Raw genomic sequence first — 26,353 nt, 5'->3', positions numbered from 1 at the left:
GGATACGCATGTGGTCAGTGGGTCGTTTGGGTGGCTGAAGTGGCTGAAGCTCGATTGTGTAAGTGATTTCCATGGGGTTCTTGCCGAATTCAATAGAAGCTGAAGGCACCATTGCGGAGAAAATGATCTCATTGGCTTGTTTCGCTCTAGCGCCAAAGAGGTTCGACCAACAAAGCCGCGGCCCCCACTAGTCTGAGCACTGAGACTGGTCCCGCCACTTGACTTGGATGCACGTACCGACTGCTGGGGGATGAATCATTCAGTAAGTCAGTTTGACCGGGGTTGGGTTGCCCGTTTAGTTAGTACGTACCTTGTCCGTCCGCCACTCCTGCCTGCCCGCCTGATAACAGCCAAACACCGAGCAAGCGCCAGCCAAAGAAGCTCCGCCACTTGCCATTCGTCAGTGCCGCCCCCTCCCTCTCACCCATCTGACAACCTTTAAAACGAAGTCTGGTCCGTCTCGAACCATCTTTTGGGACTCCTTCTTTTCCACTCTTCATCTCCCTTCAACTCACCACTTTCTCCCTCCTCTCAAGCGAGAACCTCATTCATCTACATCTTTGCGACGATACATCGATCATCGCTATCATCAGTACATCAATCAAACGACAACACCAGCGCCACGATGCAGATCTTCGTGAAGACTCGTAAGTTCGATCTCACTTTTCCAACGATGCTAATAGTCATTTACAATGATCTTTATTCTATATCGGTCTACTGACACGTGTCTCACAATCCAGTCACTGGCAAGACCATCACCCTCGAGGTGGAGTCTAGCGATACCATCGACAACGTCAAGTCGAAGATCCAGGACAAGGAGGGTATCCCTCCGGACCAACAGCGTCTTATTTTTGCCGGCAAGCAACTCGAGGACGGTCGGACACTTTCCGACTACAACATCCAGAAGGAGAGTACTCTCCACCTCGTGCTCCGCCTCCGTGGTGGCATGCAGATTTTCGTCAAAACCCTCACTGGCAAGACGATTACCTTGGAGGTCGAGTCCTCCGATACCATCGACAATGTAAAGTCGAAGATCCAGGACAAGGAGGGTATTCCTCCGGACCAACAACGCCTTATTTTCGCTGGAAAGCAGCTTGAGGACGGTCGGACCCTTTCCGACTACAACATCCAAAAGGAGAGCACCCTCCATTTGGTCCTTCGTCTCCGTGGTGGCATGCAGATCTTCGTCAAGACTTTGACGGGCAAGACCATCACGTTGGAGGTCGAGTCTTCAGACACGATTGACAATGTTAAATCCAAGATCCAAGACAAGGAGGGTATTCCTCCGGACCAACAGCGACTGATCTTCGCTGGAAAGCAGTTGGAGGATGGACGCACGCTGTCCGACTACAACATCCAAAAGGAATCTACTCTGCACTTGGTCCTGCGTCTGCGTGGTGGTATGCAAATCTTCGTCAAGACGCTTACCGGCAAAACCATCACACTCGAAGTTGAATCTTCAGACACAATCGACAACGTCAAATCAAAGATTCAAGACAAGGAGGGTATCCCGCCTGACCAACAACGTTTGATCTTTGCGGGCAAGCAGCTGGAGGATGGAAGAACCCTGTCTGATTACAATATTCAGAAGGAGTCGACTCTGCACCTTGTGCTCCGTCTTCGTGGCGGTCAGTAGATAGACTTTGGCAAAGACACGTAGTCCTGATGACTTCGACGTTGGGACATGCAATTGGTGTTTCTTTGGGTTTGGTCAGTCAGGAACGGGATGATATGAATGGATGTTAACTTTCTACTACACATACTTTGACACTAGCATAGCGGTGTCAAAAATTCAACAATTTGAGTAATGGCTACTTTCGTCTGCTTTGTGAAATTATGTGAGCATGTGCACGTATACGATTATGTATGTGATTGTCGATAAACGAGATGCGATTCATTGCTTATGCCATGCGACTCGTAAACCAATGCGGCATCGCTCAGTGACATCATATTACGGCGCAACGTGGTAGCGTAGCGATCAATCCACTTTCCCCATGTTAAAGCTGGGGGCGGGTTTATTTTGCATGGTGGGGTTGAAAATGGCAAAATTCTGATCATCTCGGGTCTAGTCGCAGAAATCTGCAGCAACCAACACCGCCAGCTTGCAAGAGACCTGAACGACCAGACAATTATGGGTGAATATTTTTGTCGTCCTGGACATTGGCAGACGGCTTTGTCCGTGGTCTGGAATCGACGTGAGTAAAGAGTCACCGATCAGGATTCTACTGGGCTTGCCAGTAATCAAAGCAGTTATAATTCGATAAATTTTCAAGACAAATCTCTTCACCCTGCGAGAAATCACACGCAAATACTCGACAAAACCAGGCATGCCGTCGTATAATTATCACCTCAAGTTTGAGCTCTACCCAAACCCCGACCCAGAAGCGACCTTGTCTCACTACGACAAGAACCCCGCCAACATCTGGCTCCCGACCGATGCCGTAGGCATCTTTGGCCAACTTCCACCACACCCGCGAGTACAGTCTGTGACAAGAGGTGGGAAACCGACTTGGACGACAACGGCAGGACCTTCAGTGATATATTCAGGCGACAAAAACTGGGCGCACGATTACATCCCTGCCGAAGACCGACGGCAGGTCCAACAGCACCCCTCACAGGTCATCGATTGTGGTCCGTCGCGACCGGTCGATCGAGGGCTTTCCACTTCAACGGGAGAGACTGATAGGGAGAGCCAAATTGCACACATAAGCGAGCGTCAGTTTCGCGCCAGATCTCAGAGCATCCCTGCGCCCAAGTTCACTGCCGGCCTTGGACCCAAAACGGCTGCTAAGGACTGGCGTTTCGGGCGCATCAACATTGAGAGCTTTGACCTGGATGGGTACGAAATAGACACGACCGCCGGTAAGGGAGGACTGGACATGTTGGGAAACAACGCGGGCCAGAAGATGGCGGAATCTGACGGAGCGGCTTCGGGCCCTGCTAGTGGCTCGACAAGCAACATCACGGGTGTTATGCCGGCAGCTTCGTTGGGACCGACCCTGGGAGGAGCTGCCCAGGCGACACGCGCGAGATATGTACCACTGGAGACCAAGAACACTGAGATTGGCTGGGGCATCGTGCACTTGTATCGCGAGGGCAGCGATGGTAGTAGTTCCAAAGCCGCCATGTCGTCATCCCACAAGGGGACTGAGGGTGTCAACGACGACGAGGGAACTATTCTTTGCATACCGGCCGTCCCCGGCTACCTCTCACCGAGCGACTTCCTTGGCTTTGTTGGCGAGAAATGGCGCGGTGATGTTAGCCACTATCGTATGGTCATGACAAGTCGGATGAACCGTTACATGGTTCTTATGAAGTTTCGAGATGCGAAGAGGGCCAAGGAGTGGCGCAAGGAGTTCGATGGCAAGGTCTTTAATAGTCTGGAGGTGAGTCTGCCATTTTGTGTCTCTTGACTACTATTGGAACTGGGAAGATTCTGACGGCGTACAATATGCATGAAAACAGGCCGAGATATGTCACGTCACGTACATCAAGTCCATCACGGTCGAGACCCCGACAAAGCCCGTCCCACGTTTATCAGAGCCGTCGTCGTCCGTATCGAGCTCCCTCAAACCGTTCCCGCCACCGACCGCCGATCTAGTCGAGCTACCTACCTGTCCCGTATGCTTGGAGCGTATGGATGATACGACCGGCCTGATGACCATTCTCTGCCAACATGTGTTTCACTGCACATGCCTTCAGACTTGGAAAGGATCGGGCTGTCCTGTGTGCCGCGCAAGCACCAAACCCGCCCACCCACCTACGTCACCCTTGGACCAGCCGTTCGGCGCCGGGGTATCAAATTTGTGTACCGTGTGCGACGAGGCTTCAGACCTGTGGATCTGCCTGATATGTGGGAACGTCGGTTGCGGTCGCTACAAGGGCGGCCACGCCAAAGACCACTGGAAAGAGACGGCCCACTGCTTCAGTCTGGAGCTGGAAACACAGCATGTCTGGGATTACGCAGGCGATATGTGGGTGCACCGCCTCATTAGAGACAAGGGGGATGGCAAGGTCGTCGAGCTACCGCAAAGACCATCACGGGAGGCCGACGATGAGAACGGGGTCTACGACGAGGACGTCGTCCCGCGCGCCAAGTTAGACAGCATCGGCCTCGAGTACACCCATCTGCTTACCAGCCAGCTCGAGTCTCAGCGCGTCTATTTCGAGGAGCTGGTTAGCAAGGCGGCAGACAAGGCGTCCAGGGCCGCCGCGTCGGCGGAATCTGCCAGCTTTGCCGCCGCGGAAGCCATCCGGCAGCTCAATGAGCTTCGGGCTGAGCACGCGACGCAAAAGGCTGAGACGCTGCCCTCGCTGGAGCGCGACCTGGCTCGCGAGAGGAAGCGGGCCGACAAGGCCGGGGACCTGGCCCGGTCGATGGGCAAGTCGCTCCAAGAGGAGAAGCGCGTGAGCGAGGGGCTCATGGCGCGCATAGAGCACGTCAACCGGGAGCTCGAGGCTGTGAAGCTCGAGATGGCCAAGCTCAAAGAGGAGAACGAGGAGTTGAAGGATACAAATCGCGACTTGACCATGTTCATATCCGGGCAGGAGAAGCTCAAAGAGATGGAGCACGAGGGTCAGATAGAGCCTGGTGAGCTAGAGGAGGGGACGGCCAGTGTCCCGGAGCAGAAGCGAAAGAAGGGCAAAGGCAAAGCGAAGAAGTGAACGATAGGCATGCCCATTTATATGCGTGCTACTTCCTGTTGATGCCGTCAGCAGATACACTGGCTGAAAAGATGACTCTTGAGACATTGTATGTAGGTGTGTAGCGAATGATGAAGCCTATGAAGCAACTGGTCATAATAACTTTCTCGTATTTGTAAATATCGCTAATTAAAGCGTGTCGATTAATTTGTAAAAGGAGAAAAGAACCAAGTAACATGCATGGTCTTTTTCTAAAGCTATTGAAACAAAATGCCCAAGCAAACCCCCGCTAGCCCAACAGAAACGCCAAAGACAAGTATCTCTCGAAACCTCTACCGTCATGAATTATTCTTCACCTTCCCTCAACCACCCCCTACTCATCTCGACGGCCTGCTCCCACTTCTTGAACATCCTTTGAGCCTTGGCGCGATCGGGAGACGGTAGGAACTGGGACCTATTGCGGCCGCCGACCTCGAGGACCTCTGAGATGTTCTTCCATACGCCCGTGGCCAAGCCGGCGGCGATGGCGGCGCCCAGGGCCGTGGTCTCGCGCATCTCGGGCCGGTCAACGGGGATGTTGCCGACGTCGGCCTGGGTCTGCATGCACAGGTCCGAGTTGGACATGCCGCCGTCGACGGCCAGGCGCTCAAGCTTGCGCCCGCTGTCACGTTCCATGGCGTCCAGGATCGCCTTGGTCTGGTAGCACGTCGCCTCGAGAGTTGCGCGCGCGATGTGGCCCTTTTGTGTGTGCTGCGTGAGTCCAACTGGATGGAGGGTTTGCATGTTAGCATGACTGACTTGTTTCGAGACTGACACTGCGAAAAAGAAAGATAAAAAGCTTACAGAGTGTTCCCTTGGCATCGTCGATCCAGTAAGGCGCAAAGAGGCCACTGAAAGCAGTCACAAAGACCACGCCGCCGTTGTCGTCGACGCTGCCGGCCAGATCCGTAATCTCGCCGCTGCTCGGTGCGAAGCCCAGGTTGTTGGACAGGAACTTAACGCCACTGCCGGCAACGGCGATGCTGCCCTCGAGGGCGTAGGCGCGGCCGCCCAGCTCCTCGCCAAAGTCGTAGGCTACCGTGGCCAGCAGGCCAGCCTTTGAGATGACGGGCTCCGGGCCGACGTTATACAGCAGGAAGCAGCCCGTGCCGTAAGTGTTCTTGGCCTGGCCCGAGGCGAAGGCGCGCTGGCCCACCAGGGCGCTGGACTGGTCGCCCAGGCAGCCTGCTATCCTGACGTCCTTGAGGGGACCCGAGGCAAATTTTCCAAAGGCAGTGGGGTGTGCCGAGGGCACAATCTCAGGGAGGCGGATCTTGGTGGCGTCAATCTCGAAGAACGACAGCAGCTTTTCGTCATAGGACATGCTGCGCAGGTTCATAAACATGGTGCGGCTGGCGTTGGAACCATCAGTTACGTGCACCGATTTACCAGTCAGACGGTAGATGAGCCACGAGTCAACCGTGCCAAAGGCGAGTCGGCCGGCGTCATAAGCAGCCTTGACGGTGTCTACGTTCCGCAATAACCACATGAGCTTGACAGAGGACGGGTAGGTTGACAGAGGCAAGCCGCACAGGTCCAGCAGATCCTCTGCACCCGGCTTTTGCCGCAGTTCATGAACGATGGGCGAGGTGCGGGTGTCGGGCCACACTACAGCGTTGTACAGCGGCTCGCCCGTCTCCGTATCCCAGACCACCGTCGTTTCCCTCTGGTTTGTGATGCCAACCGAGTGAACCTTGGCACCTGGCCTCGTCGCGGTGAACTTGATCATGGCCTCTTCTATGCACTCCTCAACGCTGGAGAGCAACTCCATTGGGTCATGCTCGTGCCAGCCCGAGTTTGGATAGCGGTTCTCAAACTCAATCTGGTGCGCCTCGACGGGCTCGCCGGCACGGTTGAAGATGATGAAGCGCGAAGACGTGGTACCCTGGTCTATTGAGCCGATGTACATGTCTTCTGGCTCCGGGTCAGGGGATGGGACTTGGGCATTCTCCACGTGCTGTGCCGACAAGGCAACAGCCGGTAGGACAACGTCCTTGAGTGCGTTGATGATGATATCTGGATCATGCATACGCGAAGGTTTTGAGCCCAGAGTGCTGGGTACTCTTGAGGGTCTTGAAGGGGGCGTGGCGATGCCACAGGTTGAGACTGATGCTGCCATTTTGGAGGTGATGGGTGTGATGAAACCTTGACTGTCGTGGTGGGGTGTTGATGTGTGAAGGGAACGCTGGCTGGTAGCGAGACGGCGTGTGCCGCTAATGCAAAGGGGAATGCAGGTGTTGTTAGGGGTGAGACGGAGTTGACTTGAAGTCATCAAAGGATTAGGTCTAAATATAAGGTGGTGTGTATTTGCAGATGAGGTAGTGTTGATTATGGCCCTCGACTGGCCCCGGCTTCATAAAACGGCAGCAATAGGGTTGTGGGTGTCTGTGTGTAAGGTGCCGGCTCGGCTTTGAATTTCTGCGGGCGCGGAGTAATACGAGCCGAGGTGTCTATGAGTCCGATGCAGCCGTGTCGGGACTAGAGGCGTTTTTAAGTTTGACGGTCTGTGTGGTGGAAAATGGATATTTATTAAGGGTGTGAGGGAAAATCGTCTGCTCATTTGAATACAGAGAAGAATAAGAAGAAGGAGGAGAGAGGGAAGGGGGGGAGGTGCCTGCTCGGATACGGGCGACCCTTTTTCAATGACAAGTTCCGGTGGGTTCCTTTTTTTTCGACGAAAAGGCAGAGAGCTCCGGGTTGGGTTGTTGCTGGCCGTCGGGGGTCACGTCCGTTGCGGCTGATTGATCTGATTTGTGGTTGGGCAAGTTTCACCGGGTTCGCGCAAACCAAAAAAGAGCGGGTTCCTTGTCGGCCGTTGGCGTCAGAACTGCAGCATGAGGGTGGCCAGAACGTCAGAGAACTGCAGTGTCGCAAAGAAGTCTTGCGAAAGGGGGAGAAAGGGGGCCCGGCCGGGCGGCGAAGAAAGCCTCTGCGCTCGTGACATCAAAGAACTGGACCGATCCCTGTCCGCTTTTAAAAAGGCCCCCGCTCTTCCGTTCTCCACGCCGCCGGGGCTCGCAGTGATCCCCGCTGTCTAAATTGTCGTCTCGGCCTGGGGACGGAACAAACACATCCACCGGGGTCCTGCTTCCTCCTACTTCATTGGACGACTCTCGCACATGACCTGAGGCTGTGGTCCAGCCCAGACCAGTCTTTTGGGCCCCAGCGATAAAGGAGTTTCCATTCCGGACATTGCATTGTTGCCTCTTGGCGACCCCCTGCATCTGGAGTTGCTTTCTGATCTGCGAGACCTATGAGATCAAAAGTCCACTCTAATGAGCTCAACGATTGTGTCAATCCGTTTGCTTGCCCAACGCCTCCTTCATCATAACGTGCCTGTCTCTTACACACTGCCAACACACGCTGTGTAGGATCGTGAACCCTCCCGAGACCCCCATTCTTTTTTTTCTCATCGTCAGAGGTAAGCGAACTGCTGGCTGTTACCATGCAAGCCATGGTATTTTTGTGCATTCAAAAAAAGTGTGCTGCGCACCAAAGTCAAATTGATCGCCAAAATTGCCACCTGAAAGGACAACAACCACAAAACCTAATTTCAACAAAACTTGGTTCTAGAGATGGAAAAAGATGAATCAAATAAATAAAAGGCAGTAATTATCGTATATATGGTTTAGAAAGAAGATAGCCCTCTCGAGTTTCCGTCTGTCTGACACATACAGCATAGCGAGCCGCCAGAAAGAAAACCGGTTCCCCCACCCCGTTCAGGAGCCTCCGCAAAGAATTATAATAGACAAATCCAAAGGTAATTACGGAAGAGTGATGATAAAAATGTATGCATGCCGAGGCTGAAAAACAAGGGGCAAGACAGAAATCTGATGGACCCTACAAGCGTAGGAGAACACAAAAGGAAAACAATAACAAATGATTAAAATCCACCTAGAGCTTGAGCTCCTTCAATATCTGATCAGCCAAGTTCTTGTACTGCCATGTGTTGCCACCCAACCTCTTGAACTGGATACCGTGGAGTGAAATCATGGGGACCTTGACAATGAATATCTCAAACTCGGACACCATGCTCTCACCCATGTCGCTTCGCACGTGCGTCCGCGTCTCGCCCGCCGGATGATCCCTCCTGCGCGATGTCTCCTCCCGCGCCTCGCTATTCTCCGAGACCTCAGAGCTCGAATCGTGTCGATCCCGGTCTGTTCCAGACCCGCCCCCGGATCGGCCCGGCGTCCTCGGCGTGACAGGCACTCTTTCCCCATTACTCTCCTCCTTACCATCGCTGCGCAGTGCACCGAAGCTGAACCGTCGCTTAGCGCCACTTGGAGTTTGCGCAGGACTGGCAGCGCCGTTGTCCGCAACATTCTGCAGGTCAATGCTTGGTGAGTGTCGGCAGTAGAAGCCACCCTTTATCTCGGTATAGTCGACACCCAACTGCTTGAGGACACGCTTGATATCGGTACGAATCTCGCGGACAGGTTTGCCCGAAGTCGTGGACACACTAAAGAGCCCCTTCAGGTACACGGGCTTGTCAAGGTCGAAGTCGGTCACTCGCTCCTTAGACGAATCATCTGCGCCATTAACCTCAGCATCAGTCTCCTCGGGCACGTTCGCCTCGCGCTTCTTTTCCGCCTCGCGACGCTGCCGCCTGGCTTGGATGCTCTCCTGCCTGGCGTGGCCCAGCGACTTTGCCCGGCTGGTCATGCTCTGGCTTGGGCCGGCTGTCGTCGGGGATCGCTTTTCCTGCTGCTCCTTGGGCGGCTTCTCATGAATGGTCGAATGATCAGATCCACTTGTTGGGGGAGGGTCCTTGGATGTTCGCGCGGTCCCCATCGCCCTTCTCCGAGAGAATTCTCCTGAGTTCACGCTTGCAGAACGGCCAAGCCCCTTCCTGAAAGTTTGTGTGTTCGCTCCTGCCGACAGTGGGGGACTTAGCAGATCGCTATGCTGCGGCTGGCTGCTCCCAGCCCGCATTCGGGCTTGCGACTCTGCCGAAGCTTGTTCCTCCCGATCGCGTCTGCCACGTCTAATGCTGAAGCTCTTACGGATGGCTGAGGTGGGCTGTGAACTGTTCTCGGCAGGAGAATGAACCTGAACCACAGGTGGGTGCGAGCGGTCCTTATCCAGTCTCTCAGGTTGTTCCTTCCGCCTTCTCGTACTAAACCGCCTGAGGAGTCCGGCAGCAGCACTCTCCTTCTTGGGTGGCTCCAGGCGTTCAGGCGGCGGGGCGGCCGGGGGAGAGAGCTGCGGCGGTCTGATAGGCTCGGTTGGTGCATCATCCTCACCATGTGTCCGCGCGCGCGGTCGCGTGCGTCCACCTGTAGCATTCTCTCCGGGCATCTCATATGCAGAGGCATTTGTATGCGCCTCTTGTGGCGGAGCGATCTCCGGAACAGCGTTGGGTCTTGCCGAAGTGGCTGGACGTCGCGATGCGCTGTCCTTCTCCTGCTTCTCGCGAACAAGGTAATAAACGGATACCAGGGGATTGAATGCATTGAGAGGATCGTTGCCCAGTGCTAATCCTTCTGAGCTGGGCGTCGTGAGTGTATCCTTGCTGCTAAACGAGTTCCGGCGTCGGTAGAAGCCAAAGCCACGTTTCTTCTCAGGGTCCTTTGGAGTTTGCTGAGTCTCCTTTTCCCGTTGGTAGGCGCGAATAGAACGTTGGTAATCTTCCGATTCGATGATTCGGGTGAGCTGAGCCTTGATGACCTCGGGCGGCCCGAAACTGAAGCCAGTCATGCCATTAATCACTTCCTGATCCAGGGGAAGGGTGAGAGGCTCCCTGTTAGGGAGATAGTTCTCTGGAGGGCCGCTGTAGCCCTTGACCATCCACGGGTGAGATAGAATTTCGGCCATGGTGATTCTTTGCTTCGGATCGGTGACAAGCATGCGACCAAGTAGGTGCTTGCATTCTATGACAAAAATTTACCGTTAGCTCCTGGCAGGGGATAGATGGCTGCAAGGCTGCAAAGTGAAACAGAAAGATCCGACATACCTGAAGATAGCCAGTTTGGGTAGTCTACCACACCCTTTTTGATCTTTGCATGCAATGCCGGCATGTTTTGATCGTCGAAAGGAACCTTCCCACAAACCAAGACATAAAGCACAATCCCAAAGCTCCAAACATCCACCTCTGGTCCTGTATAGGGCCTTGCTTGCAACAGCTCTGGGGCGGCAAAGTATAAACTTCCGCAAAAGGTTTTGAGGTGCGACTTGGGGGCGAAAAGGTTGCTGAGTCCGAAGTCGATAATTTTGATGTCACCGGTCTTGCTGATGAGGATGTTTTCAATCTTCAGGTCCCGATGCACGATACTGTTGCGGTGGCAATAGTCGAGCGCACTAGCAATCTGTCTGCTAAACTTCCTGGCCTGCTTCTCCTTGAGCTTGCCGTGCGAGATGATGTAGTCCAGCATCTGGCCACCATTCACATATTCAAACAGCATATACCAATGAAAGTTGGTCCGCACAACGTCCCGCAGACCACATATGTGGGGATGGCTGAGTAGTGTGACGATCGCAGCCTCACGCGCGGTCCTGACTTCCTTGGAGAGGTCAGCTCGTTCCCGTTCTGCTCGCGGCGTATGTCCATCGTCCGGCGTGACTCTGGGGATGATCTTGCATGCAACCTAGAACGGAATAGCAAACAGCGTTAGAGCCCATGGGACAACACAATGTGGTTTTTTCTCCCCCGAAAATGACTGTGGCATACCTGCTCTGTACCATCTTCTTTCCTAGCCAGCTTCACCTTCCCCATGCTGCCAGCACCTATGGTCTTCCCCAGATTCCATTTCCCGGACTGAGCAGGGATCACAGTCCTCATCTTACGCGTTCGCGGGTCCGACGAGCCGTGGGAGGCTTGAGATGGTGTAGACGGGCCGGCTTCGGCGTTGCCATCATGGCCGTGGTGACCCGACCTTTGGCTTCCAGAGCGACGATGCTGTCTCGTTGCAGTATCCCTCGAGGATTGCGGGGGCCGACTATCCTTTGTAGCCTTCTGAGCCACGTTCGTGGTTTCGTAGTCGTTATTAGGAAGGACATCCTGAACGGGCCTGGCCGATGACGACGGCCTGCTGGACATGCTGCCGGAGTGATTGTGAGACACCGACCGGTGCGGTGCTGGCGGTTGAGCAGTCGATGGACGATGTCGAGTAGACTGGGACCTTGAAACGGGAGGATAAGCCTGACCTCTATCTCCTGACGAGGGAGGATAGGGCGGTTCGTGATTACTGGAAATTGCCGTGGTCATTGCGCGATTATTTCCCTGGGGCAGGCGAGCGAGTGGAGCAAACGGTGTTTGATGTTTGGCTGTCGGTACTGTACGGTGTAATTAAGGTGATAATTGATGAAACTTCCGCATCGAGGTTGTCGAGAAAAATGATTTGATTGACGGCGACAACTGACCAGATCGCACCTTTGCTCGGCAGGCGGACCTCGGCGGGTTTTTTTGTTGGCCCAGGTGGGAGGGCAGCGAGCGGGTCGATGCAGCAGCGAGACAGGCGAGAAAACACGCAAGTGCCGGGGAAATGACCGGTGGAGGTAGATGTGCAAGATGTGGTTTTTTTTTTTTCTGCCACTTTGTCGCGGCAGGTCGGTTGTTTACTCGGTTCGGGTGGTGAATGAAAGCTGGGGCAATGTTTCGCTTCTCCTTTTTTTTCTTACCCGGCTCGAATGCTGGCTTGAACGGTTTGGTTTGGTGACGGCGAGTTATGGTGGCGGCTGTTCGCGTTGGCCGGCGCCAGTCCAAACTCAAGGTCGAGAACCGAGTAAGCTACAGGGAATGCAAAGATCGTACCGGCTCATGAATGTGCAGAAAATTGCTTTCTCGGGAGGGATGGGACAAAGTTCAAGTCGGCCTTCGAGAATTTGCTCTGCTGGGATAGATGCAATTCGTGTGCAGCAAGGTTTTGGGGTGCAGCACTTGTTTAGAAGAGGGACAAAAAAATAAACGGTCAGGGTTCTGCTTAGGGGGGATGCCGCTCGTAATGATTGATGAAGCTTGGTTCACAGGAGCATCTGAATGGAGCCGACCCGCTGCTTCACGCTCTGCGCTGGACTGGGACTGCAAGGACTGCACCGCTACAGTTGCGGGTTAACTGGGACGGTTGCGAGAGCACTGTTGGACGATAGTGCGGGACAAGGAGTACCTGAGTAACGCGGGCTAGGTACGGGCGTGTGTCGGTGTGCCCCTGAGTGGATTTGAGACCGAATGGAGCGCCCTCGCTTGGGCCGAGAGGCAGCAAAAACGTAATTGATTCTAATCTAGTGGAAACGCTAGATCGCGCGTAGGCGCAAGCTCACTATTGCTAGATAGGTAGATGGGTGAAAGAGTCATGAGTTAGGTGTATATTATGTGAAATATGGCCATCAGCTTGGAACATGACCAAAACTGAAGCCTTCAGGCGCTCTGTTTCTTTTGGGACCAAAAGAAGAAAAAAAAGGCTTGACCAAAGGGCCGCGCGTGGAGTTGTGCTGAGATCTACACAAGGCAGTACGAATGGGGTAGAATCGCGGGGCTGGGATAAGGGTGCGGTACCGACTTTGAGCTGAATTTGGGCTGCTTCTATGTGCAATGAGGTAATGCTCTGACGAGCTTCTGTACTGGCAACTGGGAATTTCCACTATCCTCGTTCCTCTGTTGCTCCAGCTCTATCCACCTATCTACATCAGGTACCTACCTTAACCGACCTAACTTAACTTTTTTTTTTGCTACGAAAGGCAGGCAGGTGGTGTAGTTGTCAACATCCTGTAATTACCAGCAGTTCTCATCTTCAACAGCAATCCCGAGTTCGGATGGCCGCCACTGAACCCAGTGTCTCAGGTGTTTTCAGCCCGCGAAAGCCCCAATCTAAAATGCATGCGATTGAACTACATTTGGAGCTAGCCAGGAATGGCATCATGATTTTTGGGGTTGCGCGGCTCGTAGTCGTTGCGCTCTCCTAGCCGGCTTCGTCTGAAATGCCAACGACGCGCACAAGCTTGCCTTTTGTATCGACCTAAAGCCATAATGCTTAAAAGGTACCTGCCTTATCGATTCGTGGCTTCCATTGCATCTAAAGTAAGACAGCTGGTGACAACAGGCAAACTCTGCTAACCACAACATGCCCGTCATCCAACGCCTATGTGTACCTTCAAAGCATGTTTAGGCAATAGACTCATATTTCTGGGGGTCTTTTTTTCCATTGCACCTCGCCAGCCCAACGGACTGTAAGACGGGTTCGGATATTATACCGTGCGAGTATTATCAGAGGACGAAAGGGGTGCACGTTAACGGCTTTGCTCAAGCAGATAACATGGAGCTTATCTGACTAGGTAGGTAGGTACCTAGGTAGGTAGCTAATACTCAATCTAAGCCGTTTTCGGATCATCGTATCGTATTGGCTGGCCCTGGCCCCACTTTGTGCCTCCCGCTCCCGCAATTGCTACATCCGCTTTTGAGCTTCACAACACGTCAGAGTGGGTTGACAAGTCTGGGTTCGGATTTTCCGCTTGGGGAAATTCTAACGTGTTGCGCCGCAAACAACAAAAAAAGTAGCATAAACACGTCTGCGTCTATCCATACCTGGCAGCAATCAAACATTGCTCATGTGATAACTTGCATTAGCCCCGAACGAACCTAGCCCCAAATCAGTTGGCCCTTCTTTTTTTGTTTTGTTTTGTTTGCCATCCATGTCCGGAAAGCGGTCCCGAGCCGCGTACGAAACCGAACTCCAACTACAACAATCACCATTCGTTGTTTTTGGAACCCCTCTGCCGCCTCTGGATCCCGATGTTCGAGATGATGGCTCCTATGTTCCAGTTTGGAAGCAGGAGGTGAGGGATGAGCGGGGCCGTAAAAGACTACATGGTGCCTTCACTGGGGGGTTTAGCGCAGGGTAAGTCTCTCCTCCTCTTCGGAAGCAAGAGCTGATAGGTAGCTAATCAGGAGAGTGTAGTTATTTCAATACCGTCGGCTCTAAAGAAGGATGGACTCCCTCAACATTTGTGTCCTCACGGACCAATCGCCGGAAAGACGATACGAAACTAAATCAACAACGGCCAGAAGACTTTATGGATGAGGAGGATCTTGCCGACGCAGAGGAGTCCAGAAAGCTGCAGACAAATCAAGCATTCGCTGCCCTTGGGTCGACGGAAGATGACGTTGCGCGAAGTGCCGGATTGGCGGGTCTTTTTCGAGTTGAAGGCGAGACCATGGGCACCAAACTTCTCAAGAAAATGGGTTGGAAAGAGGGTCAAGGAATCGGGCCAAAGGTCATGCGAAAGGCTAGGCTCGAGGCCGGGTCCCGCTCGGAAGAGGGCGCGAGCCAGGAATATCACCTTTTTGCGCCGGATAAGGTCGCCTTGATTCAATTCGTGAAGAAATTGGACCATAAAGGACTCGGATACGCAGGCCAGAATCGTCTAGCCCCTTTAAGATCCACCAAAGACAAGGAAGAAGGCCAATCTGACGAGGACGAAGAAGTTGATTTCATGTCCCGCCGACAGCCCGTGTCGTTGATGCCCAAGAAGAAGGAGAAGAAGCGGGGTGGGATAGGCATTGGGATCATCAACGATACAGGTTCAGACGATGAGGATCCTTACGAAATCGGCCCTCGCATATCTTACAACAGGGTCATCGGCGGTGAGAAGAAAAAGAAAAAGAATGATGCCAGCAGTACCACAACGGCCGCCAATCCTTTGTTGAAGTCTAAGCCTGTTTTCAAATCCAGGAAACTGGGAAAGCTCGGCTTACGGGCGAAAAAATGCCATGATGGCCGGTTGCCTCTGGACGGGTTTGTGTTAAGCCAGCATCCAGACCCTCTCACATCAGAGATCAACGATGCTAGCAAGTATCCGCCGCCAAAGGTACCTCCAGAGTGGAAATCGACACGGCAGTCTACTAAATCGTCTGTGAACACATCATTTGTGTCAACAGCCGATGCTGCAAAAGCATTCAAGCTCGATCCAAAATCCAGGGCAGACATTCTTGGAGAAGCGCTGCTTCCTGGCAAGTCTGTGTTTGATTTCATGTCGACATCTGCCAGGGAAAGACTCGTGAGCGCAACAGGTAAAAAGGATCTTCCTGAAGCTCGAGGCGAAATCCCAGCGGCTTACGCCATGTCAGCCGAGGACAAGCTTGCTGAGCTCCTCAAAGATGTTCCAACCCTGGACAAAGCAACGGCAGTAGCTGCTCTTGCTCGAGGCGCTTCTGGAGGAGCACCTTATGCAGACAATGAGGATAAGCGGAAGAGATACCGAGCTTATCTTGAATATCAAGCTGGATCCCGACAGTCACTTCCACCCAAACCGGCCGGGGTGAAGGATGATGACTGGCTAAGGGAGTTCTACGAATTTTTCAACTGTGCCAGAATTTTCAAGCCCATGACTGGCTTCATGGCGTCGAGGTTCACAACATCCAAGTCCAGCTCTACTGTTCCTGCGACAAACAAGTTAAACGGCGACGGGAATGCCCTCATCACCAGACCAGCCCCTAAACCGACAGACCCGGCGGAGGAGGCGGCCAAACTGGGAATGTTTGGGCCCATGACGAGATCCGTCAAGGACTTTTATCCAAATCGACTGCTGTGCAAGAGGTTCAACGTCAAGCCCCCAGTGGTGGTCGAGCCGGACGCCGAACTAGGCTTTGGCTCGGCACCTCTTTCTGTTAAACAGGACTATTCACAGTTCGCGGGATTGTATCGTGACGTTGAAGCTGGATCACAAGATGATGTGAAAAGTATTGACGCCACCGCAGCCATAACGGGCGTGGCAGCGGAAAATAAGCCGCCTATTAAAGCGGCGGTGGATCCAGACACTAACGCTGCATTGGAACAGGCACGAGCGGGCGAGGAAGTCTTCAAGGCAATCTTTGGTGATACCAGTGATGATGACGATTGATACAATATGTACTGGGTAGGACGTACAGTGCATCATTGTTTCCATAAATGCTAAAATAAATATGCGATACCCCATAACTTTGTACAAAGTGCGTAGCGAAAGTAACCTTGTTTCCGACAGGCTCAGCACCTACCCTGTACCCGCCAAGCCATGCCATTAATCTCGACCAACCCCTGGTCATCTCTATGATTACCCACTTATACTCTGTGCCCCACAGCCTAGCCGCCCTGTCTGACGAATAAGGTGTCTTTGCGTGCCACTAGCGCCCTCTAGCACGTAGGGGTCATCACAGTACAGTCCATTGTAGATGGGGACGGATTGAGGTGAGGGTGCTGATGAACACCCAGAGGAGATTGGATCAGTTTTGTACCAACCCCTTTGCCCAATGCCACACCTGGATCTTTGATTACGCCCTACTGCATAACCTGTTTGGCCTCGTCGTTTCTTGTGCATAGACCGTTGTTATTGTGATTGTTCTTACTAGTCTGCTTTTTTTTCTCCTCTACAGCGTCTGCGAAACGTTTTGTCCATTTTGCTTCCCTGTCGACTCGTCGCGACCTGCACCAGTCATTTCAACGTCGTTGTTCCAGACAATAGTTACCCAGTCTTAATACCACCCGAGGGTGGCATTCACAACCGGCAAAATAGCTGCTCTGCCGATAAAAGCCTTTGACAAACCGGTTCCGCTTCCGAGCGACCTGGACGCCCGCCATTCATCCGCCAATTCGTCGATCGTTCAAGATTCCAGTGCCAGCATCAGACCGACAACGTCTTCGTCCACCGCCGCCTCGGCAAACGAGATAGAGCTGTCGCAGGATCTTGCCGCCAGCCAAGGTCTGTTCCAGCTCAATCGGCAGGTTTCGGAAGATTCCCAGTGTCCGCAATCATCGCCAGATTCCCTGCCCGAGACCGAGACAAGAAGCCCGCCACCTCGGTACCCAGCCTCGGAATCCTCGACCTCGGGCCCGCCCCCGTTTGCGAGCCTCTTCGCCCCACCCGCGCCAGCGACCCTCACCGACGTTGACGAAGAGCCTCTTCCCGGTAGCCTCGAGGAGGTCGACTTTGAGTCCGCCGCCGCGCCCGCCTACGCGCCGCCTCTCGCTTCATCCTCGCAGCAACAGCCTCAGCAAAGCCAGGCCTCGGCTAGTAGCTTCCAGGAAGAGACCAAACGTGCTCTTCCCCGAGACAGCAAGGGCGATCCGTCGCGCAGTAACAAGGACGACGACGCAGAACCGCCGCCGGCGTACTCGGAGGGATTCAGTCCCCTCCAGTCATTTACCTATCTGATGGCTGCCGCAGGAGGAGCGTCGAGTATTATTACTCAGGTGCAACAGGGTGGACCGCCAATCAACTCGATCGGAGGTATGTGAGACTGCGGCTCGGAGTAACGGGATCTGGCTTTCTAATGTGTGCATGAACTAACTGGGTCATAGATGTCGGCGCTGATGAGACGATCACGATGGACCTTCGGGGCACGAGGTTCTCCCTCTCCCGTGATGAACTGTTGACATTGCCCGAATTCGTCCTGCTTTCGTTGTTTCCTAATGGCTTGTTCCCAGAAGGCCACATGGGCGGGTTTGCTGACGGTGATGCCGTCCAAGTCGATGTACGTGGAGACTGGGTTTCTATCCTTCCTATCTTTTAATTCCGATGCCTCTAGTTCACCTACTAACTTGATTACGAACAGTACGACCCGGCATCTCTGCAGTACATGCTGGATTTTTTCCGTAACGTGGCACAGACCATACCTGCAGACTCTGAGGTAGACAACGATATGGTGCCGGTCGAGCCTATGGGTAGCAGCAGGGACGACTCATCCAAGAGAGCAGGAATCATTGTGCTCCGTGAGGACCTAGATTTCTATGCCATCCCGCCACGGCCTGATATCAAGCAGCCAGACATGATCGAGGTCAAGCGGGCCGCGGCCAGGGCGCTGCTCAAGCAGAACGGTATCTTCAGTGGCCTTAAGCGGAGCGATGAGCCTGGTACGACCGAAGCGCATCTGATCGAGATGTTGACTGCTGGGTAGGTCCCCCTTTGGTTTTAGGACATATGAGTGGACTGTTTTGTGTGCTAACAGGCTGGTGTTTGACTTCCAGTGGCTTTGATCACGATGACAAATGGGGCCACAGAGCCGGAGAGCCCAATAAGGCAGTCATTTGCAGTCTCGCGCTGGCACGGCTACGCAGCGACATCCGTGGTAACGAAATGGGTAGCAATGCGGTCGGCATGGCACAAAAGTTGTTGTTGTTCTGGCGCAAGCCAGCACGCAGGTGCTGGTGGGAGGGTGTAGAGCTTGACAACGTGGAGGGCGTCGAAGGGAAGCTCAAGGTTTGGATTCGTCGGGTGTGGACGCTTGAGATGAGCGTCATCGGCCTGCGCTAATCCCGGAGGACTTCTGTTCACTTTCTTACTCCTGTTTTCGCATCTTCATAATAATGTTTCTTTGTTTCTCTTTTGTCTTTTTTTTTTCTTAGTACGGGCCGCACACGCCCAGCTGTATATGACGGAGACACCCGAACTGTCAACAGAGAAAAAAAATTGGGTCGACGTTTCAAGTCACCAGGAGTGGGTTGCAGAATGGCGGCCGAGGATGGTATCCATCTCGGCGGAAAGACGGAGAACGCCTCAGGGGAGGGCAAGACAGCCAACTTTTGATGGTTGCATGTATGTCATGCGAGCTGGTTCAGAGGCGGACACGGGTCAATCGAGCCGCTATAACAGATGCCGTTTCAATTCACCAATCGAGTTTCTGTCTTGACGTCGATGCGTAGGTATATGACCTACCGCATCTCATCTCTCTGAACTTAGGTGGCGCGTAGGATTATCACCGGCTCTCAGCCATTGCGGAAATCCCCAAGCGCCGACTTACGGTTGACATTTCCGAAGTTTTCAGCTTTTGTTCACGGAGACTAGGTTGTCTAGTCCGGGTGTTGGCCGGGATTTTAACCTGAAGCCGAAAATTGGAATCGGAGATATCGGAACAAACATTTTTATAAAGCGCGAGATTCATGCTCTTGCACATGGCCAAACGAGGGTAGCTCCCACTTTCCGTTTGTTTTGGAGGAATTATAACCAGCTATAGAGACCAAAAGGACCGGAAGTTCCCCTGACTCGAGGCCAAAAGTTACATTGTTGCTTTGCAAGTTTGGGGGCTACCGTAAGTACCTGGTCAGTGCCGTTTATTGCTTTTTCCCCCTGAGCTGAGGAAACCGTTCATTGCGGGGGAACCCTGTACCACTTTGTCAGGCAAACCGTGCAGAGATCAAATCGATCTTATCATTATCGGTTGATCCGGGGGGACGGACCCTTTAAATACCTACGTCAGAGAAAAATGCCCCCACCACCGACGCCACAGAATGAATTATCCCTTGTGCCAAACATAAGCAAAACGACTCTCGACAGCGGCGTCACTGGACCTGGAACCGAGACAAGTGGGATACTAAGAGAAAACGGCAAAGAAGAAGCAAAACCGCAACTCTTGCCCTCCCCAAAGAACGACGCCAGCCCCAACATTGCATGGTCGCTTCCCACTCCGCCGCTCAAGCAGAGGATGGCATCCGGGTTTAAATCGCTCTTTGAGAGCGCTAAAAAGCTGGCCACGGGTGACAATGGAGATGCAAACTCTGGACCAGCGGCCCCGCATAGCTTGTTTCCCAAGACTGCCCCGGCCGTTGACGGGGAGGACTGCGACCACGATTGCGACAGCTGCACCGTCAAATATCCCAAGAGTTTTAGCATTGACACCGAAGATGTGCTGTACGGCCACGTGAAAGGCTGGAGTACGCATCTGTTGGTCGCCACGGGAAAGACGGACTGGGTACGGGACGTGGCGGATGAGAAGGGTAGTGTGATGCAGGCTGTGGAAGCGTCTGACAAGCCTGACAACGGAGTGAGTTTCTTCCTTTTCAAGAGCCTTATTTTTTTGGGCCGGCATATTTATATGCCTCTCGTAACCACTTACTTGCTAGCTATTGCTCTACTCTCTGATATACATTCCCTCTTGATTGCCGTTCCTACTGCGGGCTATCATCGCCCCTCCTGAAGGCAGTATGTCTTCTCTGTTTACTTTTTTTTCATCTCTCAGAGAATGCTAACCAGACGAACAAATTAGCGTTTAATGCTTTCGGCGAGCAACATTCCCACGCCACATCAAACCAATGACTATTCAGAGCCCACTACAGTGCTCCTCCTCCCGGCATTTAGGGTAGTTGAAAATGTGACACCGGCAACAGTACCAACTCTCCTTTCAGAGTTTGTAGCCAAGTCCCCAACAAACGAAACTCCACTAGCAGACCAGCCACCAATCAACCTCCCTGGATCTGTGGACGTGGTCAACCCGGATCCGTCGCTCCCACCCCCGCTGCGCACACTCACTAGCCGACCCTGCCCCCATTCTGTCCTTGTTCTCCTTTGCTCGCAGCGCACCCGAGACGCCCGCTGTGGGCAGTCAGCCCCGCTGCTGCGAAAGGAGCTTGAAAGGCACCTGCGCCCACTGGGCCTTTACCGCGACCTGGACGACGAGAGGCCGTCCGGGGTGGGCATCTACTTTATCAGTCATGTAGGCGGTCACAAATACAGCGCCAACATGATGATCTACCGCCGGCCGGATCCGTGGGGACTGGACGGCGTGGAGAGGAAGACGGTCGGCGACGAGGGCATCCAGAAGCTATTGGAGAGCGGCAAGTCCAAGGCTGCTTCTGCGGTGGCGAATGGCGAGGGCGCTGATGTTGGCGCGGGTCAGTGTATCTGGCTCGCGAGGATTTCGCCGCAGCATTGTGAGAATATCGTCAAGTACACGATCCTTCAAGGAAAGGTGGTCAAGCCGGAGACGCAACTGCGGGGAGGTTTTGATAGACAAAAGGGCCTCATGAGTTGGTAGATTTTGCAGCATAGCTCGAGCGGATTGCATCCATGAACACATAGAGCACATTACAGAATAGAGAATACACACAGCAATTCGGAACTCATTGAGGAGAAGGATTGTATTCAGGCAGTTTGACCACTATATCAGGTGGTCAGTCTATCCCAGCCGCTGCCGTTCGTCACACGGAAAGGCCTCCCTTCTCGATGTTTTTTTAAGTTTACATGGAAGGACCGTTCTCGAATACCATTTCCAGCAGCTGAACAAGAGCAAGTGTTCCCTCCTGGTCAACTGTCTATGCAGCTTGTTCGTCGAAAAAAAGGTTATTGCGAAGATGAAAACAATGAAAAGAAGTGAAGGAAAATGGAAAACAACGAGGCAAAGGCATCGTGGCTGAAAAAAAAAAGAAAAAAAAAGAAAAAGATTGCTTCAGGATGATAGAAAAGCAGATACTGCAGAGTGTGTTCTGAATGCCAACCAAACCTCAACGATGGAGAGACCCTTCCCTTCAACATTGGGTGGTGATGTGGTTTGGGTCCGACTATCAGCAGCCTGTTTGCGGGTGTGCAACCTTCCCCCTCATCAAGGACACTAAATGCCAAAGTCTGCTTAATGTTGCATCAAGCCTCTCCAGTGGTTCTCTTACATACACAATCTCGATGAGGTCCGATTCGAGCCCTCAGGCAAAGCTCATGGATCACGAGTCCATTGGATTTTCGCCGTCAAAACAAGCAGAGCGGATGCCGGCCAAATGACCAGGAACTCGAGGAATGTCGACCGAGGAATTCCGACCTGACAAGCAGTGATGAGGAGTGCTACAGGTGACTTTTTCGCATATACAGCAGGCTGGCTCGCGGACTGATGCGTCCTCGGTGGGAGACAGCACAGTAAGATCCGTCTTCTTCCGGATAGTGAGGTCATGGCTGTGGTTGGGGATCTTCAGGTAGTTCTCTCTGAGGGACGTAAGCCTCTCGGCAGCCGTGGAGAATGGTCCGATGGCCTTCCGGTACTCCCTAATATTAGACTCGGTGTTGAGGCCGGAGAGGTTGTTGTGGGCATACTTGGATTTCGCCTTCGAAGCATCGATGCGGTGCTGACTGAGGACGACGCCCTCTGGCGTCTCCTCGTATGGACTCGGGTACCGGCCAGAAAGGCCTAGTGTACCCGGTGGCATGGATGGGTTCAACTTGTGGGCGAGGCGATCAATTTTGCTTTGGTTCTTCCATGCAGACAGGATGTTATCTTTACGCTGTCCCTCAGTCAGTTCCCCGGCGACCTTCGGGGCGTTGGCTTGATCGTCATGCTTTGGGGAAATGTGATTGGTGACTGCCAGGGTGACATCTTCGGCTTGTATCAGATCATCGAGCTTCTTCAGGATGCGCTCGTTGGTCGACTGCAAAGTCTTCTGGCTGGTAAGAATCTGCGAGATCTGAGTTTTGATCTCGCCAATCGCAGCCGCAGCGCTAGTCTGGGCGTTGTCTTCGAGTAGCTTGTCCTCAAGGCGGGAGACACGCTTCTGGAGGCTTCGAACGTCCTGCAGAATCAGGTCGGAATCCATGATCAGGTCAGACGGTTGAGCTATGGAGAGTCCGTGGGGACGATGACGATGCTGATCGTTCTCGCAGTCATCTCCGTCTGAGCTCTGAGGGTTTCCAGATATGAAATCCATAACAATAGGAGATAAATACTGGTGGCGCATCTTGGATGAAAAAAAAAGAATTGGTGGGGAAGTGAGTAAGTAGAATCTGAACTCAAGTTGACAACAGGCTTTTTTGGCGCACTGCTTTTTGAGGGATTGTGTGCGCCTTTTGTGTTGTCAGATATCTGGGAGTGGTAGGGAGTTATTGAGATCTCGTAAAGAAGTCAAAATATGAGAATTGACTCAAATCAAGACGTCCTTGCCCTGATAAATAGGACGTGGAGGTGATGAAAAAAGCTGCAGGAGGAAGAAGGAGGAAGAAGTAGCCCGATGTGTTTGTCGTTTTCCAGACGCCGATACAACCAACGGACAGCAAGTGGAGCAGCCAAAGGGGTGTAACATCTGCCTTTGTTTGCGCCTGTATGACTGTTCCTACACATTCTTTTGGACGAATCAAGAGGGCCCCAATGACGCCATGAGAGAGTCAAGCAGCTAAGCTTCTTTCTATCGGTCTACTGGCTCGTTCTGCAACGGTTTATCACCTTCCTTCCTTGGGCCTACATCATCAATCCCCCGCGGATTCCTGCTTCTAGAAGTCCAACCCAACAAGCAGCTTTTTGGCCTCGTGCTTCTGATCTGCCCGTGCTCTCTCCTCCACTTCTTTGTCCCTGGCTTATTTGTTTGTCTGCTCGTTTGCTCGGATACTTGCATATTGACGCATCATTTACATCGTCTCCCCATCATGATCTTTTCAGAGTACTGCCATCTAGCGAGGGCATATCACATCATATATGGACAAGACTGGTGCTTTAAGTCGTGCGTGATTCCGCAATTATCCTCCAACGCTATATTGTCTTATGAAGGGCGGGAGAAATATCTAATATTATCTACACACGTTCCCGAGTATACGAAATAGGGAAGAAAGCACAATATGTGTCGTTGAACCCTGGAATTTTCATTGACCATTGAAATTCCGCACTCTAAGACGTGGCAACTGATTCACGGGCAAGAGACTTGTATTAAAAACGACGGCCCGAAAGGTCAACTGGCCTCAGATTGACCAATTATAGGCGATGGAGATCAAGACAATTAGCCAGCCTTCTTATGTGCGCGTCATTATCGCGCTACAATTACTGTCATATTGCCGTTAGTACTGATGTAAATGGCTCAATGGAAGCAGCAGGAGCAATAGTGAGAGCAAGATTTCACGTTGGTGGTATTTACCTATGAAGTGATAAAAGCAAGTGACTGCCAAGAACTGAATCGTTCAACAATCGTAACAGAATCCACGGCTTCCTTACCTTGGGTAGCTAAGGTAGCTAAGGTACCTACCTAGGTAACTAACTGGGTAGGTACCTACCTAATTACCTGACTAGGTAGGTAGCTAAGGTACTTATTACACCAGCAGGCATAATTATATGCGGATGCTGTCAAATGCCATGTTCTAGAACTAGTGTAAACATGCCTTACCATGTACAAACGACAAAGCAATATGCTGCTGCCTTTGGTTGAAACATTTGTCCACGATGAACGAACTTGCTTCAGCCGTACGTCTACACATCGGGATCAACTTGTACGTACCTAGTTAGGTACCTAACCCAGTCACAGCCCTAAGCCTCTCGCACTTGGAAACGCCAAACCCGACAGAGATACCGTACGGATTTTTTTTCTTTTTTTAAAACCAGGGGGAATGATATGCTGTCGTATATTAATACCGAGATAGACAGGCGATTAACGCCTAGTGAGTGCAGGTTAGAATCCAACCCAGCTTTGCTTGGCTCACTTACACCATACACTCAGGGGAAATTCGAACAGCAATTGAAAAAAACGCCATTTGTACAGTAAACAATTGAGGCTCGTCATTTTGGGGGCTGATACCTCTTGCAGCTTTAGCGAACAAGGTTTCAAAATCTGCAAGGACAGGGACTTGTTACCCACACAGGAGTTAGTCCCACCCAGTCCATCCACCTCTTGATCCTAGCCCCACACCATCCTTTCGGAGCATGAACGGATGAATTCAACGTCGAGAAATTGTCGTCCCATACCTTTGACATTTGATGCTTATTTTCAACCTTATGGTCCAGATTCCCTTTTGTTGGGTGCATCTACAACAGCCCCTGATTTTCTGATACATACCCTTCGCTAGCGTCAAGTTCCATTTTTCACCTTCAAGAGCCGCTTGGTTTTCCTGGCGACGAATACGGCCTTTCCGTGTTTGGTCTGCCAAATTCGATTGCCGTCACACTGTTCGATCAGCATCGAGAAATCCAGCCTGCTTGCTTTCCTTGCCGCAAAGTGTTTACACACGCCATGGGGCAGAGAGAAGGCACCTCTTGCTTTTTATTCCCCCTGGCGCCTATCGATAAATGTCCTTGGGATTATGTTTCGTCGCTTCGCTGCCAAGTGCTTCGCGACTCTTGAGCATTTGGGGATCCAGCCAACTGTGAACGCAGCCCACTTAATTGAATGTTGCTGTTGGGTACTATGGGTCATGGAACTTGAAGGAAATATTCTTTTTTCTTTCTTCTTCTTCTTCTTCATTTTGACCAGCAGGTCTTGCAAATGGAAAACCTACTACCTGTGGAGTACTGCGCATTCATCATGTTTGCACAAGCGTGCAAGCAAATTTGACAAGCATCATCCATTCGTCCTATTCTGTACTTGGAAAATGGGCCGGGGTCTTTCGGGGGGAAATATCCATTTGTATTATTTCGCTTCTACGGCAGCCTGAGCCAGGACCACAACCAGATCTGGATAGCGGCATCGTTCTTGGCGACCACGGCAAGGTCGCGGGGCCAAGACGATGCCTTGCAAGGGCTTCAAACATATGCTCCGTCACAAATCACACACCTTTTCAAATTGTCATGGACCCGTCCGGGGAAAGGAGAATAAGGCATGGCTGGGCTGGGATTCGTCTCTTGGTAGCCCGTGCCCCAAAAAAACATACTCATGTTTACTTGATCCCCGTCTTCCATTTTGCGTTTCTTTTCTTTCTCTTTGCTCCGTTACATTCTTTCTCTCTTTTCCACCCTTTCTTCATCACACCTACACATTTGCCTAAACCTTGGCTTCACTTTTCACTTCTCCTTTCAGCTTTGACAGCAGGTTCCTTCCTTTCGAAACTGCAGGCCAGATTAGTTTTGTGATTACCTATCATTCATTTACTGTGCCATTTATATACATTATTCTTATACAGAGGTCCTCTCGCACGAATTTCCAGAATCTCGACGATACACCACGCTTCTTTTTTTTTTTTTTTTTTTTTTCTCGTCAACAGTCTGTACCTGGAGCTGGAGCAAGCAATAATTCTACAAACGAAAAGGCCCATCACA

The 26,353-nt window shown here is 52.3% G+C and overlaps 11 protein-coding genes across 11 annotated transcripts; 6 read left to right on the top strand and 5 right to left on the bottom strand.

Moving 5' to 3' along the window:
• Positions 1-354: 354 nt before the first annotated feature.
• MGG_01282 (polyubiquitin) lies at positions 355-1,636 on the top strand (the record flags this gene model as incomplete). Its single annotated transcript, XM_003714153.1, has 2 exons — positions 355-647; positions 741-1,636. The coding sequence occupies exons 1-2, from the start codon at positions 626-628 to the stop codon at positions 1,634-1,636; spliced, it is 918 nt and encodes a 305-aa protein (XP_003714201.1). The 5' UTR covers positions 355-625.
• Positions 1,637-2,041: 405 nt separating this feature from the next.
• Positions 2,042-4,861, top strand: MGG_11239 (RING finger protein). Its single transcript, XM_003714152.1, has 2 exons — positions 2,042-3,386; positions 3,466-4,861. The coding sequence occupies exons 1-2, from the start codon at positions 2,328-2,330 to the stop codon at positions 4,663-4,665; spliced, it is 2,259 nt and encodes a 752-aa protein (XP_003714200.1). The 5' UTR covers positions 2,042-2,327; the 3' UTR covers positions 4,666-4,861.
• Positions 4,862-4,989: 128 nt separating this feature from the next.
• Positions 4,990-6,802, bottom strand: MGG_01281 (glycerol kinase; the record flags this gene model as incomplete). The annotated part of the gene is made up of 2 exons (XM_003714151.1): positions 4,990-5,408; positions 5,488-6,802. The coding sequence occupies 2 exons, from the start codon at positions 6,800-6,802 to the stop codon at positions 4,990-4,992; spliced, it is 1,734 nt and encodes a 577-aa protein (XP_003714199.1).
• Positions 6,803-7,535: 733 nt separating this feature from the next.
• MGG_15660 (uncharacterized protein) lies at positions 7,536-8,139 on the bottom strand (the record flags this gene model as incomplete). The annotated part of the gene is made up of 2 exons (XM_003714150.1): positions 7,536-7,934; positions 8,035-8,139. 2 exons carry the CDS (start codon positions 8,137-8,139, stop codon positions 7,536-7,538), a joined length of 504 nt encoding a protein of 167 aa, XP_003714198.1.
• Positions 8,140-8,146: 7 nt separating this feature from the next.
• MGG_01279 (CAMK/CAMKL/KIN1 protein kinase) lies at positions 8,147-13,113 on the bottom strand. Its single transcript, XM_003714149.1, has 3 exons — positions 11,354-13,113; positions 10,640-11,270; positions 8,147-10,556 (listed from the first exon to the last, which is right to left on the bottom strand). Exons 1-3 carry the CDS (start codon positions 11,888-11,890, stop codon positions 8,578-8,580), a joined length of 3,147 nt encoding a protein of 1,048 aa, XP_003714197.1. The 5' UTR covers positions 11,891-13,113; the 3' UTR covers positions 8,147-8,577.
• Positions 13,114-14,103: 990 nt separating this feature from the next.
• On the top strand, positions 14,104-16,594 carry MGG_11240 (G patch domain-containing protein 1). Its single transcript, XM_003714148.1, has 2 exons — positions 14,104-14,516; positions 14,577-16,594. The coding sequence occupies exons 1-2, from the start codon at positions 14,311-14,313 to the stop codon at positions 16,516-16,518; spliced, it is 2,148 nt and encodes a 715-aa protein (XP_003714196.1). The 5' UTR covers positions 14,104-14,310; the 3' UTR covers positions 16,519-16,594.
• A 283-nt stretch (positions 16,595-16,877) lies between these two features.
• On the top strand, positions 16,878-19,733 carry MGG_11241 (general stress response protein Whi2). The gene is made up of 4 exons (XM_003714147.1): positions 16,878-17,880; positions 17,952-18,124; positions 18,206-18,543; positions 18,618-19,733. Exons 1-4 carry the CDS (start codon positions 17,805-17,807, stop codon positions 18,901-18,903), a joined length of 873 nt encoding a protein of 290 aa, XP_003714195.1. The 5' UTR covers positions 16,878-17,804; the 3' UTR covers positions 18,904-19,733.
• A 104-nt stretch (positions 19,734-19,837) lies between these two features.
• Positions 19,838-21,521, top strand: MGG_01277 (sucrase/ferredoxin domain-containing protein). Its single transcript, XM_003714146.1, has 2 exons — positions 19,838-20,410; positions 20,633-21,521. The coding sequence occupies exons 1-2, from the start codon at positions 19,853-19,855 to the stop codon at positions 21,398-21,400; spliced, it is 1,326 nt and encodes a 441-aa protein (XP_003714194.1). The 5' UTR covers positions 19,838-19,852; the 3' UTR covers positions 21,401-21,521.
• Positions 21,522-22,079: 558 nt separating this feature from the next.
• Positions 22,080-23,081, bottom strand: MGG_01276 (uncharacterized protein; the record flags this gene model as incomplete). Its single annotated transcript, XM_003714145.1, has 1 exon — positions 22,080-23,081. One exon carries the CDS (start codon positions 23,079-23,081, stop codon positions 22,080-22,082), a length of 1,002 nt encoding a protein of 333 aa, XP_003714193.1.
• A 1,466-nt stretch (positions 23,082-24,547) lies between these two features.
• Positions 24,548-24,996, top strand: MGG_15659 (uncharacterized protein; the record flags this gene model as incomplete). Its single annotated transcript, XM_003714144.1, has 3 exons — positions 24,548-24,594; positions 24,745-24,762; positions 24,864-24,996. 3 exons carry the CDS (start codon positions 24,548-24,550, stop codon positions 24,994-24,996), a joined length of 198 nt encoding a protein of 65 aa, XP_003714192.1.
• Positions 24,997-25,377: 381 nt separating this feature from the next.
• Positions 25,378-25,996, bottom strand: MGG_15658 (uncharacterized protein; the record flags this gene model as incomplete). The annotated part of the gene is made up of 2 exons (XM_003714143.1): positions 25,378-25,462; positions 25,872-25,996. 2 exons carry the CDS (start codon positions 25,994-25,996, stop codon positions 25,378-25,380), a joined length of 210 nt encoding a protein of 69 aa, XP_003714191.1.
• Positions 25,997-26,353: the final 357 nt, after the last annotated feature.

The sequence above is a fragment of the Pyricularia oryzae genome, chromosome 2, assembly GCF_000002495.2.
Source record: "Pyricularia oryzae 70-15 chromosome 2, whole genome shotgun sequence".
Taxonomy (NCBI): Eukaryota; Fungi; Ascomycota; class Sordariomycetes; order Magnaporthales; family Pyriculariaceae; genus Pyricularia; species Pyricularia oryzae.
The sequence above is the reverse complement of the archived record's forward strand: the minus strand, read 5'-3'. Positions and strand labels throughout refer to the sequence as shown.

Excerpts from the sequence above, each read along its gene's own strand:
- MGG_11241 (XM_003714147.1), top strand. The coding sequence starts at position 17,805 with ATGGCTGCCGCAGGAGGAGCGTCGAGTATTATTACTCAGGTGCAACAG. Across the intron at positions 17,881-17,951 it reads GCCAATCAACTCGATCGGAG|ATGTCGGCGCTGATGAGACG; the intron begins GTATGTGAGACT and ends ACTGGGTCATAG. Across the intron at positions 18,125-18,205 it reads GTGATGCCGTCCAAGTCGAT|TACGACCCGGCATCTCTGCA; the intron begins GTACGTGGAGAC and ends GATTACGAACAG.
- MGG_01279 (XM_003714149.1), bottom strand. The coding sequence starts at position 11,890 with ATGACCACGGCAATTTCCAGTAATCACGAACCGCCCTATCCTCCCTCG. Across the intron at positions 11,271-11,353 it reads AAGAAGATGGTACAGAGCAG|GTTGCATGCAAGATCATCCC; the intron begins GTATGCCACAGT and ends ATTCCGTTCTAG. Across the intron at positions 10,557-10,639 it reads CCCAAACTGGCTATCTTCAG|AATGCAAGCACCTACTTGGT; the intron begins GTATGTCGGATC and ends TTTTTGTCATAG.
- MGG_11240 (XM_003714148.1), top strand. The coding sequence starts at position 14,311 with ATGTCCGGAAAGCGGTCCCGAGCCGCGTACGAAACCGAACTCCAACTA. Across the intron at positions 14,517-14,576 it reads ACTGGGGGGTTTAGCGCAGG|TTATTTCAATACCGTCGGCT; the intron begins GTAAGTCTCTCC and ends AGGAGAGTGTAG.
- MGG_11239 (XM_003714152.1), top strand. The coding sequence starts at position 2,328 with ATGCCGTCGTATAATTATCACCTCAAGTTTGAGCTCTACCCAAACCCC. Across the intron at positions 3,387-3,465 it reads AGGTCTTTAATAGTCTGGAG|GCCGAGATATGTCACGTCAC; the intron begins GTGAGTCTGCCA and ends GCATGAAAACAG.
- MGG_01277 (XM_003714146.1), top strand. The coding sequence starts at position 19,853 with ATGCCCCCACCACCGACGCCACAGAATGAATTATCCCTTGTGCCAAAC. Across the intron at positions 20,411-20,632 it reads CTGACAAGCCTGACAACGGA|CGTTTAATGCTTTCGGCGAG; the intron begins GTGAGTTTCTTC and ends CGAACAAATTAG.